The sequence below is a fragment of the Mastigoproctus giganteus genome, chromosome 6 (genome assembly GCF_048544385.1).
Source record: "Mastigoproctus giganteus isolate SK-2022 chromosome 6, ASM4854438v1, whole genome shotgun sequence".
Classification (NCBI taxonomy): Eukaryota; Metazoa; Arthropoda; class Arachnida; order Uropygi; family Thelyphonidae; genus Mastigoproctus; species Mastigoproctus giganteus.
The window spans coordinates 23,966,286-23,978,865 of NC_143580.1; the positions used below are offsets into that span (position 1 = coordinate 23,966,286).

Consider the following 12,580-nt stretch of genomic DNA (forward strand, 5'->3'; position numbering starts at 1 on the left):
TTCAGAACTCCTTGGAACAGGGAAACGCCTTAATGTGAATGCGCAAGACAGTGATGGGTGAGTGATTTTAGATGAATTCTTTTCTGATCGGCATTCAAAGAAAGCCGAAGTTATTTTCTTTAAAAATTGATCGTTTTTCGAAATTCTTTAAAAATTCAACTTGTAAGTGCTTGAATTATGATTTGCTGTGTGATTTGCAAAATGCCTTGTGTGATTGTAGTGTTTTTTTTTAACGAAAGGTGTCGCTGCTGCTTCTGTTACGTGGGGAAAGTACGAGTGTATTTAATAAAAGTCTCGTAACTCTTCCTACTATTTCTTTTTTTTTTTTTTTTACTTTGTTCTGTCTCTTCTCTACTGTTCTCAGATGCCCTTCTACTTTGTTTCTGTCTTTCTTTCATTATTTCTTCGTTTCTCTATTTTTCTTCTTTCTTTTTTCCGTTTCTTTCTCACATTTCACTCTTTTTGTTTTTCTTCCATCCTCTATTTTTTCTTTCTTCTTATCCGTTTCTTTTTCGTATTTTCCTCTTCTCTCTATCTCTATTCCGTCCTCTGCTTTTCTTTTCTTCCATCTGTTTTTCTCCATTTCTTTCTCTTTAAATTTACTCATTTTTCTGTCTTGTTTTTTTTTTCATCTGCTTTTTTTTTCTTTTCTCTTTCTTTATTATATTTCACTTTTCTGTTTTCTTTCTTTCTTCCTACTTCTGTTAATTTCTTTCTTTGCCTCTTATTTCTTTCATTCCCATTTCTTTCTATTAAAATTTACTCTTTTCCTTTCTTTATTCTTTCCATCCTCTGTTTTTTCTTTATTTTTTTTATTTCTCTCACCTGTGTTTTCTCCTTTCTTTTTCTCCATTTCTTTCTCATTAAAATGTAATCATTTTCTGTTTTTTTCTTCCATCGTATGTTTTTTTCTTTTTATTCCTCTTTCTTCTTCATTCCATCCTCTGTTTCTTTTCTTTGTTTTCATCTTTTTTTTTTTTCTTCCTTTCTTTTTCTCAATTTCTTTCTCATTAAAATTTTCTCTTCTTTATTCCTTCCATCCTCTATTCATTCTTTCCTCCGCCTCTTATTTCTTTAATTTTCCTTTTTCTCAATTTGTTTCTGATTAAAATTTGCTCTTCACCTGTCTTTCTTCTCTCTTTTTCTCCATTTCTTCTTTGAAATTTGCAACATTTTTCTTTTCTTTCTTCCTTCTGTTCTGAGTTTTCTCTCTTTTTTTTGCTCCATTTCTTTCTCATTAAAGAAATTGAGAAAAAAAAATTTACTCTGTTTCTTTGCTTTCTTTCTCCCATCCTCTGTTTTTCTTTCTTTTATCCTCTTTTTTTTAAAATTCTTTTTCTCCTTTCTTTGTTCCATCCTCTTTTTCTCTTTTCTTTCTTTCATCCTTTATATTTTCTTTCTTTTTCTTAATTTTTTTTCCCTACATTTTACACTTTTCTTTCCTTCTACCTTCCACTCTTCTCTTTTTCGTTCTCTTCCTCTTTCTTTCTTTGTTTATTTCACCGTCTCCTCTCTCTCTTGTTTTTCTTTCGTTCTGAATCTCTCATTTACTCTATTCGCTTTCTTCCTCTTTCTCTTTTTCAATTTAACTTTCTTTAACTTTTTTTTTAAACGTGTCGGTATTTTTATTATTATTTTTGTTGTAAAAGATTTTTCTGCATCTTTTCAACCTTCTGTTTTCTTAATAATTAATTCTTGCTCAAGAACGCCAGCGTTTATTTGTACACTTGTCCCGATGGGATGAAAATACGTTTAAAAAATAATAATAAAAAAAAACCCCTACATGTCTGTCCAGTCACGTGACTCCATTAAATTCCAGGAGGCGAATAAAGCCAATCGATAGTCTATAGAGAGAGAAAAAAAAAAGAGAAAAATAAAAAAAAGGAAATATTTTTTGAAGAAAAGTCCCAAATGAACAAAATGGGTTCTTGTTGACCATCGCCAACTAGCAAAGATACGGCCGTGCGACTATCAGAAACAGATGTTTCCCCGCACACCCTCGAGTGAAGCTGTAAGGCACGAGTCGCCGGGAAAGAGGGAAGAGAAAAATCCATCCGCTATCAATATCCCACACTTGGGATGCTTCGGGCCTGATTTTTATTGGGCGGATGCTTTGAAGAGTGGCTGTCATGCGCAATTAACTGCAGCAGCAGTCCGCTTGGCCGCCAAGGTAAAATTGTGGGGGGGGGAAGGCGAGTTCACAAAGCCGACTTTAAATTGCTGCATCTCCCTCGCGGAGTGGGGCACAAAGGAGGCTCCATTTTTTCCCTTTGTGCACTCGTAATTGGATGTCACAAGTGATAAGAGCGGACCAGCCTTTGTGGACTCCCGTGGCGTCTGCAACCATCCCCGCCGTGTCGGAGAAACATCCAAGACGGGGTTGCCGCAGAAAAAGATCTTTTAAGTCGCCATAAAAATCGCCCGTGTCCTGTCGATATTACTCCGCCGGTTGTGCGCGACACCGGAATCTTGTCAGACCCCCCCCCGCTCCACTGCCTCTCCCCACCTGTAGGGGACAGCACTGAAGTGGGCGATTGGTTAAAAAATGACGGCGCTTGAGTTTGACCTGTCGGCGCTGTTTGCGAATATACCGGCGTTTGGTTTTAAATTCCGTGCGGGGCCCCCATCTAACCGTTAATTAATTACGCCGATTAGCGTATCCCGAGAGGAGGGAGGAGGGGGATACGAGAGTGCCCCTACTAACGACGTTGTGCCCGTACCTTGTAAATTATTGTTGTTATTATCGTAATTGATGGACGAGTTCGTCGAGCATGCCCAGTCCTTGACTCCAACAACGAGCCCGGATCAAGGGACTACCCAGCGGTGACCTACTGCGCGTGAGGCATTAGGTCGTATCCGAACGCCGCATGAATTATTTATGCTCACGATAATTGCCCGAGCCGTTAGCTCGTGGTAGAATGCTTGTCGCCGTGCGCCGGTATTTGACGCTAATGAGGGTCGATGGAGTGGCTGTCGCTGTGCCCCTTCCGGTTTGAACGGGGCGTGGGGGGACTTGTGAAGTGTTTCGATGTAATTTAGTTATGGCACCCCCCCCTCCAGTCAGACAAGAGTGTGCACATACGAACCCTCCTCAGCCAGCTAGGAGACTTGTACTGATACCAACAGTGTACCAATCAAATCTTCGAGTCTTCCTCTTGAAAATGGTTCTAATTATGCGTACAGTCCGAATTGTACACGTTATGTACACTATGTACATAACTGCACACGTTATGTACAGTTTCTATACCCTACTCAGATACCTTTTTACAATTAGACATTGAAATAACCAGTAAAGTACATAAATGTACACGTTATGTACAGCTTGTATACACTATTCAGATATCTTTTTTACCATTAGACATTCAAATGACGTGTACAGTAATGTACATAACCGTGCACGTTTGTACAGTTGTATACATTATTCAGATACTTATCTTTTTCCAATTAGGCACTCTAATAACGTGCATAGTTATGTACATAACTGTACACAATTCAAATACTTACATTTTTAGAGTTAGACATTGAAATATAAATTGTATACAATCAGATATAAACGTGTATAAATATACATCCGATTGAGATCTGTGTATCTTAAGTACAGTGCACCAAGTCGCGCGTTTTTAAAATTGTGTACACTAGTTGTTTTGTGTAGTTGGGCGCATAGTTGAAATATGTACGCGATTGGAGATGTATTCGAATAGTTGTACACAATTCAAAATACGAATGTGTACGCAACTGAGCATCATTCAAATATGAATATGCATTTAACTGTACTATTCACATAATCTTTTTTTTGCAATTGTATATTCTGATATGATTTTTACACAGTGAAACATGAATGTGTGTACAATCACACGCACGAACTGTACATCTCAATGCTCCAAATCTCGTGTTTTATGATTGTAAACTCCAGTTGTTTTAAGTAAACATCTACAAATGTGTACAGTTGGTGTTGTCATTCAAATATATAGGAATCATACACATTTGTGAACACGTATTTCGTTTTACAGTTGTGCGCACAATTGAAATACAAAAGTGTACGCGATTGAGCGTCATTAAAATGTCCATTGCATTGTACATGTCACGTACAGTTAATACACACTATTGAGATACGAACCTTTTTACATTTGTACATTCAAATATGAATTGTACACAAATGGTGCGTGCAATTATGCGCACAATTCGGATATGTACAGTCTGTACACCTTAAATACAGTTCTGCAAGACAGCGCGTTTTGATACAACTGTACAAATGATTTCCCTTGGTTTGTGCACTCGTACCTTGAAGGTGAAATGTATACTTTTGTTCACAGTTGTACTCACAAGTGAAATACGGACGTGTACACAACTGAACACGTCATATGTACAGTTATACACACTACTCATTTACAAACCGTTTTACAACTAAAATTCAAATGACAGTTATACACAATGTAATGTGAACTTGCGTACAATTATACGCACCATTGAAATATGTACTTTTATACACCTTAAATATAGTACTCGAACTAAGCGCATTTGAAAATTGTACATCTCATTGAAATATAAACATGTGTACAATTTCCGGTTGTGATTCGAATGCGAATTGTTCACAACAAAATATGAACGTGCGTACAATAACATGTACCATTCAGTATGTACATCCGTACACCATGTAGTGAAGAAGAACATACAGAAGGTACATTGCTGTATACAACTCAGTTCACGGCTACAAGCCAGGGGTTTACATAAAAGAAATTAAACAACATAAAAAATAAAGATGGAGGGGAAAGCATTATGACTCTAGAAAGGTTTGAGCGATGAATCCATGGCAGCGATGGAAAGGTCCTCAGGAGCAACTTCTAATGTCATGTGACGTGGTCCTGGGAAGGAATTCGACAGAATACTTTCTGCCTATAATTCTTATCTACTGTGAACTTGTAGAGGTCGCCGTCCAAGGAATGTATGTCCTGCAACATTTGCACGGGTATGAACCGATTTGGAGTGTCCTGAAAGATTGGATTGGCCCTAAAGCTTGTGACGGGGAACCTCCATCCGCAGTTATCCTAGACATCTGGTACTGAAATAATGCCAACCATCATTTTGATGGCAAAGACGAGCCTTTTCTCGGGAATGATGGCAGGAAGACGTCTGATATTGAGAGCTGCTGCCATCTGCGTGGTCCTTGATGCAGGAGGAAGCCGAAATTTCCATATGGTCCACTTCAATAACCAGAATTCCCCCGCGATGGGAGTAAACAATTTTATGTCATCAACGAACTTAGTTATGTGGTCGAGCCAACTGCTCAGATTGAGTGAGTGAATGGCGTCCTCCGGTTGGCTTCTATGGAAAGGCTTCGTCTTATTTATGGTATCCTCTAGGTGAAGTTTTATCGCCTCCATCTTGTTCCTAATAAAAGGCGCCCTAGCTCTGGAGAAGGCAGTTTAGTCCTCTTTCAGACTTTTGGATTCCACCAGGCCTTTGAATGCTGTGGGATGGTTAGTTTCTTCGTTGCAGCATGGAAAGAAACGGTAGCTATCCATCTTGTCATCAAGTCAATCCCGAGTTCGAGGTCGCATTCCTCAAAGACATCCCATGGAATTGCTTGAGCCGCCTTTCAGGTTTGAGATATTTGGGGCTGTAATTGTTTTGGTTGTGACTTTCCTTCTTTCAGAAGTGATGGAAATTTCTTTTTGCACAGAGAGAATGATGGGCTTATGACCAGACTGTTGCCCATAGGGTTTTGATTAGCCACACAATTTGCTGACACGAACCAAGATCTAATGTGCTTTCGCCCCTCGTGGGTGGTGTGCTAACCAGTTGGAGACCTGATATACCTAGACGCTAACTCAGTCCTCTTGAGGTTCCCCTGAGTATTCGGGAGATTGAAATCCCTACACACGTGTTTCAGTGATGGTTAAGCAGCCAATTGAGGAGTTCATCTGTAACAGGTGAGATATACACTTCGACAATGTCGAGGGACTTGTTCTGGCTGTTCTTGTTTTTAGGTTTTTGTGTAACTAGAACTGCCTAGAATTATACAAAGCAAAATATGAACTTGCGTACATAATACGCACCATTCAGATATGTACATCAGTGCATCATAAATACAGTACTCCACCTAAGGACGTTTTAAGAATGTACATCCCATTGAAACATAAACGTGTACAATTTGGGGGAGCGTCATTCAAATGTACACAAAATATGAACGTGGGTACAAACGTACCATTCAGATATGTACATTCGTACACGATAAATGTAGCGCTCCAACTAAGCGCGTTTTAAGATGTACAACCTATTGAAACATAAAGGTGTACAACTTTGGGGTCTTCATTCAAATATGAATTGTACACAACTAAATATGAATGTGCGTACAAACGTACCATTCAGATATGTACATTCGTACACGATAAATGTAGTGCTCCAACTAAGCGCGTTTTAAGATGTACAACCTATTGAAACATAAAGGAGTACAACTTGGGGTCTTCATTGAAATATGAATTGTACACAACTAAATATGAATGTGCGTACAATACGCAGCATTCATTTATGTACATCCGTACACCAGAAATGTACCGATTCAAGAAGCGTGTTTAAGCTTTAACAATATTCGACAAGCATTGACGGAAGGTGTAGTTCAACCTGTTAGCGGGAATTAACTCCGTATGATGCTCCGCTCGGTGATAAAAATCTTTATTTTCCGTCTTTGGCGGTGCACGAATTCCGACAGAGCCGCTGTTCCGTCGCAACACGTGTGTATCGATCCCAGCAGCCATCGCGATATTCAGTCTCCGAAATCTCGTTGCCGCTAATATAAGTAAGTTTCCTCCGTTTCTACGTGGTCGTTGACTCTTCGTTCGCCTACCGGAGAAGACGCAAGGGGGTTGGGGAACGAATGCCTTCTCTTCCCCCAAGTGTTCGCTTTTATTACCACACTATCTTAGCCTTCGATATTAACCTTGGCGTCTTGTGATGCAGCCTCCAACATCCCTCTCCTGTCTCATCCCTCAATGTGGGTGGAGTGTAATTACTGTGGGTTTTCGGTCTCTTTCTCCCCCCCCTTCCCACGCCGTGTCCACTTCGTATTCGCGCCGATTATTTCGGTCGTCGTCTGTGACAAAGGTAGCCTCGCTCTCAGGACTCTAAATATCGCTAATTGAAAGGACAAATCGAGGGGATCTTTCCTCCGCTCGCTGACGCAGACGCGTAATTCAGACGGCTTCTTCTTCGTCTTCTTCGCCGGTCGTTGCCATGGCGAAGGGCAGTCGCACGGGCGAAACTGATCCGCCGGAAAATGCTATTAAAAGCGTCGGATTTAATTTTTTATTACCCTCAGTTCGGAGTTGGGGTGGGGTGGAGTAGGGGAGGCGACAGAAACGCTCCTCGTGTTTTTAAAGCTGTGCCACCCGTCCGCAAGTGCATTCTGTTTTTTTTTTTTTTTTTTTTTTTTTACGACTTCGTAAATTTTCTTCACCAATTTTACAGCTGCACGCTCCAGTGTGTGTGGAGGTGGATGACGACCCCTTAATTATTTTTATCGGTTTACTGCGACCCCTTCCCCCTTCTTAAAACAGAAGGCGTCCGCGGGCCCCCACTTAATTAATGCGGAATTAGGTGTCCGCCGAAATCAGAGAGATTTCAGTTGGCCGTTTAGGGTTTGCCCCAATTCCAGAGGTTGCCAGGTGATCAAAAACGCGGGGTTCTCTCTCTCTCTCTCTCTCTCTCTCTCTCTCTCTCTCTCCATTCATCCATCCATCCATCCATACACTGCTCAGTCCATTATGTTAATGCATCTTTCATGTATCGGGAAATTTGTAGGACGTTTGCTATCTCTTTGCAAAAAGGGAAAGAGAGAAGGGATCAGTGGAGATGTGGATTGACAGAGGAGAAAGAGATCTCACTTGGGGTAGGGTGGGGGGGGGTAGGATGGGCACATTTTTAAAAAAATATATCAAAATTTACATAATCAAATTTGTGCAATTAACTGGTTCTGATTGCCACTATTGCCAACTTTATATCGCAGATACTGCAAAATACATCTGAAGATGTACACGTACTGGTCAAAATAATAGACAACTGCGCCATCTCGTGTGAAGTGAACAGAACACTGTGAATGCCAGAAGTGGGTTGTTTTGTGTTAGTGTTGGGTTCTGTTGTTCTTTTGGCTACAGGGGGCCCCCTAATGGGACTCTATACATTCTCGCCACTAGCAGGTAAGCCAGGCAATTCCTAGTTCTCTGGCTGACCTTGGCCAGGGTTGCCTGGTTATAAGTCGAATCCTGAAGTGGTCGTGAAGGAGGCAGGTGTACATCCATGCTCCAAGTTTAGAGTTCTCTACAAGTGCAATGAGGATCCTGCTCTGTTCCAAGTCGAAGAGTTTTTTTGTTTGGAAGGACCATGTCCTGTGAGGATGAAGGTTGCTTGAAGTTCCTGCGAAAACCAGGAAGGAGGATTTGGGCAGGTGAAGGTAACAGAGGGAAGAAAGAGCATTTGGTGGTATTGGTCCAGGAGTCTTGCCAGATTCCATGGAGCTTGCAGCAGTATGCTTGCACTCCGCCTTAGGATCATTTGTCAGGGCAAGATGGAAGTCAAGGATTTCTGTTGGTGTTCCTTTCTTTAAGTTGCAGAAGAGACCTCTGTTAATCACCTGAAGGTAGAGGGACATGAATCCAGTTAGGACTTGTGGGGCTGGCATACTCACAGGCCCTGGTAGCTGTGAGAAGCATGGCTCTTTGGCTGGAATCAGGCTACGTCTCGTTACGTTGAATGGTGGCTCTTGTGCACAACAGTGAAGCTCCACAACAGACAATGGGCAAAAAATGGAGTTGAATATTAATGCCGGGGCTCTATGTTTAAGGCCCCAATTTGCCCTGCCAATTCTGGCGATCATTGCCGTGTATTTCCTGATTTTGGTCGAAATGTAAACAAGGTGTGGTAAGAACGTGAATTTCATGTCAAGTATGATGCCATGGTAGTTTATCTTTGGGTAGATTCTGATAGGTTTGTTGGCAATCTCGATTGTAGGAGGTCTGGTTAACTGGAGAAATCCTTTAAGCAAGATTGGCTGTTTTCTCGCCAGATATGAGAACCCCGTAGGTTGCTGTCCAAGTTTGCAGTTTTGCAAGTGCTAGGCTTGCACTGTCTTCCAACAGGGTCCTGGAGTTTGCATGGACCACCAAAACCAGATCATCGGAAAAGGCAAGGGACTCAGTACACCTGAGGTCCATCTTAAGGAACTTGTCCAAGACAATGGACCAGAAGAAGAATTCAAGAACAGAGACCTGAGGACAACACGAATGACCAGTCTCGTGACACAGTGATACTTGCAGAGATCGTGGCCTTTCTTTGGTCAAGGTAAGAAGAAATACAACTGTAAAGGTTTTGAGGTATGTTGGAGAGTCTTAGCCTTTTAAGGATGCTGGGCCACCCCAGACGGTCAAATGCACCAGCAAAGTCCACTGTGATGGCCAAGGAGTATTTAGCAAGGTTGTCAGTGAATATGGTGATGAGATGTATTGTACTGTAGCCGAATTGAGTCGGTCGGTATCAACTGGGATTTTCTGAAGGTTTATCCTGACTCTTGGTAATTAGTTTAGTGTTTGCTTCCTTCTAGATGATGGGAAAGTGGTCAACCTCTATGCAGATGTTCAAGGTAGCCACAAGGTAATGTGGGAACTTTTCAGCGAAGTTTTTTGATGACGTCTACTTGAAGGAGGTCGAGTCCAGGGGTTTTGTTCTCCTTAGTTTTGTAGAGTGCAGTTTGAAGTTCGTCCAGCTGGAAAGGCTTCGGTGTGTTCAGTTAAGTATTCATTGTTTCTTGAGACGATGAGATGTTGTTAATCAGTAATTGGGTCGTCATCAGTTGGAAAAATAAAATCCAACACGTTCTTGGTTGATTCAGTAGCGCTGTTTTCAGGTGTGGTTTTGTAGGAATTAGGAAGAGATTTTGGAAGAAGTTCAACCAGAGTTTGATGAAAACTATTCCACCCATCTTTCTTGGTGCACAGTCTGGTTATGTCATTGGGGACAGGAAGAATATGATTCATATAGTGGCATAAGGTGATCGCTATGTGATCAGAAGTTGTCCGTGCCTCGTTGACTTTCCAATTTGAGAATTTATGCGCTATGGTTGGAGTGGGGATCGTCATATCAATGGCACTCTCCCAGAGGGTTCAGCTGAAAGTGGGAAGGTTTCCTGGTAGATTCAGAGTGTGAACATCTGGGAGAAAATCTAGGGCAGTCTGGATAATGTTGATAGAGTGAGAAATATTTTCTCCTGGTCTACTGTAGGTGGAGGGCACGTGGGTGGATCCTAGAGCAGTGGTGATCTCAGCAGAAGCGCTAATAGATGGGTGCAGTGTAGTATTTTTCGTGACCATGATGTCAGTATTTTTAATGACAATTTCTGCCCGTAGGGTGTCTGGCAGGTTTGTATTCTCCTGTAGTGGTTAGGATAGCCAGTTACTTTACCCATATGAGAATAGGGACTCGTCATAAGGGTTCTTGTAGAAGAAGGACGTCTATTCGTTCCTCCTGTTCCTTTAATTTGATCTGTTCAGCCACTTCTCTGGCTCTTTGTGCATTTAGTTTCATGAATTTGAGATTGTGTGTAGTTGCTGAATGTGATCTTCTAATCCATAATTGATACGTAATTGGTGCATGTTATTGGCCTTTAAGTAAATGGCACAGTTTGGATTCTGTATGGAATGCAAGTGAGGTAACTTTACCCCCTTGCAGTTTGCACAGATGGATGGTTGATCTTTCTTGGGACAAGCTCTTAATTCATGACCACGCCGGGAAGAGTGTCCACATGTAGATTCCTGATGGTTGCAGGTGGGTGAAGTGTGCCCAAACTTCAAACAGCAGAAGCACTTAGGAACTGGAACATGTTCCCAGAACCTGTGGCTTGCCCAGTCAATGAACATGAGGTCCTGTTGGTTTTGAATCTATAGCTTTTGGAGAGAGCTCAACGGTCCAGTTTGTTTTGCATTAACGTGGGCATCCATTTGATTCTCTGTCAATGGTTCACTGAGGTTTTTGTGGAAGATTTCTTTTTTTTTTTTTTTATCTTTGGGTGGTGGATTTATCTACATCAAATAGCATCTGAAGGTGGTATTATGGTATGGGGAATGTTTTGTAGGCACGGATTGGGTCTGATGATACCGGTGGAAGGTCGAATATCGTTCAGAGAGTACCTGTTTGTATCGGGTCAACTGTACCATGCAATGGTAAGGTGATGGCCACTTTATGGATGACAGTGCATTGTGCAAGAATGGTTTGGAGAACATGACACGGATTGTGACAAATGGGCCTGGAGTACTGGGGTCCATAGTTTAACAGATATTTATTTAAAGTATACCCAGTAAAATAAAATAAAATAAAATATTTCCAGAAGCTTTCGGAACTCGTGTCCCTTTCTCAACTGACAGAATTTTTTAAATACATTACAAGCAAACTGTGGCACGTTACTCATTCGTCATTGTTGTAGCACGGACGTGTGCTGCCTTGCGCCAGTGATCATCCATCAATAAAACGGTTGTCTCCAGGATTGGATGTATACGCATGCCTTTCTGGCGATTTAATGCCTTAGGGTTGTTTATTATGTTTAGTGACTCTAGCCATAGGCGGTGGCGAAAGTGTCGCGCGTGGTCCACTATCTCAAAGTCGCGCTTGGGGTCAAGATCGTGGTTGGTAGCCCAAAAATGTTCTGCAAGCGCGGACTGGTCAGTTTCGGCAAGCCGGATTGCTCTGTCGTGTTCCGTGAGGCGATCCTGGAGACGTCTCGATGTCTCACCTACGTAGCAACTGTTACAGGCCCTACAGGTGATACGGTACACTACATTGCTGCGTAAGACAGGTGTGACAGGGGTCTTCACACTGGAGACAAGTGAACGTAGGTTCCTACCTGGTAATTGTACACATTTTATGTTGTAACTTCTCAGGATCTTCGAGATACGTCCTGACACTCCTGGATAGTACGGAATGTAGGCGGATGATATGCCGACTTGCTTCGGAGGTCTTGGGTTGGAAGTAAGCTCTTGTGCCTGTAACAAGCATCTGTTTAGTACATGGGATGGATAACCGCATCTGGTTAAGTCCGCCTTCACACGGGAGATCTCGTTACGTCTAATTGTGTCGGTGCTGGAATGGCTCCAGGCCCTGGAGAACAGGGTGCGGGCAGTGCTATTGAGATGGCTTGGAGCGTGGCCGGACCCGTAGTTGGTGAATTGACCGCACCACATGGGTTTGCGGTATACTGAGGTCTCTAGATGTGGGCCTACGCGATGCACTAGCACGTCCAGAAACGGGAGCGAACCGTCCACCTCTGATTCTACGGTAAACTTGATGAAATTGGATAGAGAGTTGAGGTATTCTAGTAGTACCGTTTCAGAACCACGTGGTATTATGGTAAAAATATCGTCGACATATCTACACCACGTTGTAATAGGTGTAGGTGGGTTCTGGTGTATCTGCTTCTCCAGATCTTCCATGGCGATGTTAGCTACTACGGAACTGACAGGGGCACCCATAGCAGTGCCATGTACTTGTTTGTAGAGTGAGTCTTCAAAGGTGAAGATGCTGCTAGAGAGGCATAGGTTGA

At 42.1% G+C, this 12,580-nt stretch overlaps 1 protein-coding gene across 2 annotated transcripts in view; it reads left to right on the forward strand.

The window, feature by feature from the left end:
- LOC150084099 (caskin-1-like) overlaps positions 1–12,580 on the forward strand; it is a 258,960-nt gene that overhangs the window by 69,437 nt on the left and 176,943 nt on the right. For both annotated transcript variants that reach the window (XM_090375893.1, XM_090375894.1), the window contains exon 2: positions 6–57. In XM_090375893.1, the coding sequence (XP_090232019.1) occupies positions 6–57 (52 nt within the window). The remainder of the gene's footprint in view (positions 1–5; positions 58–12,580) is intronic.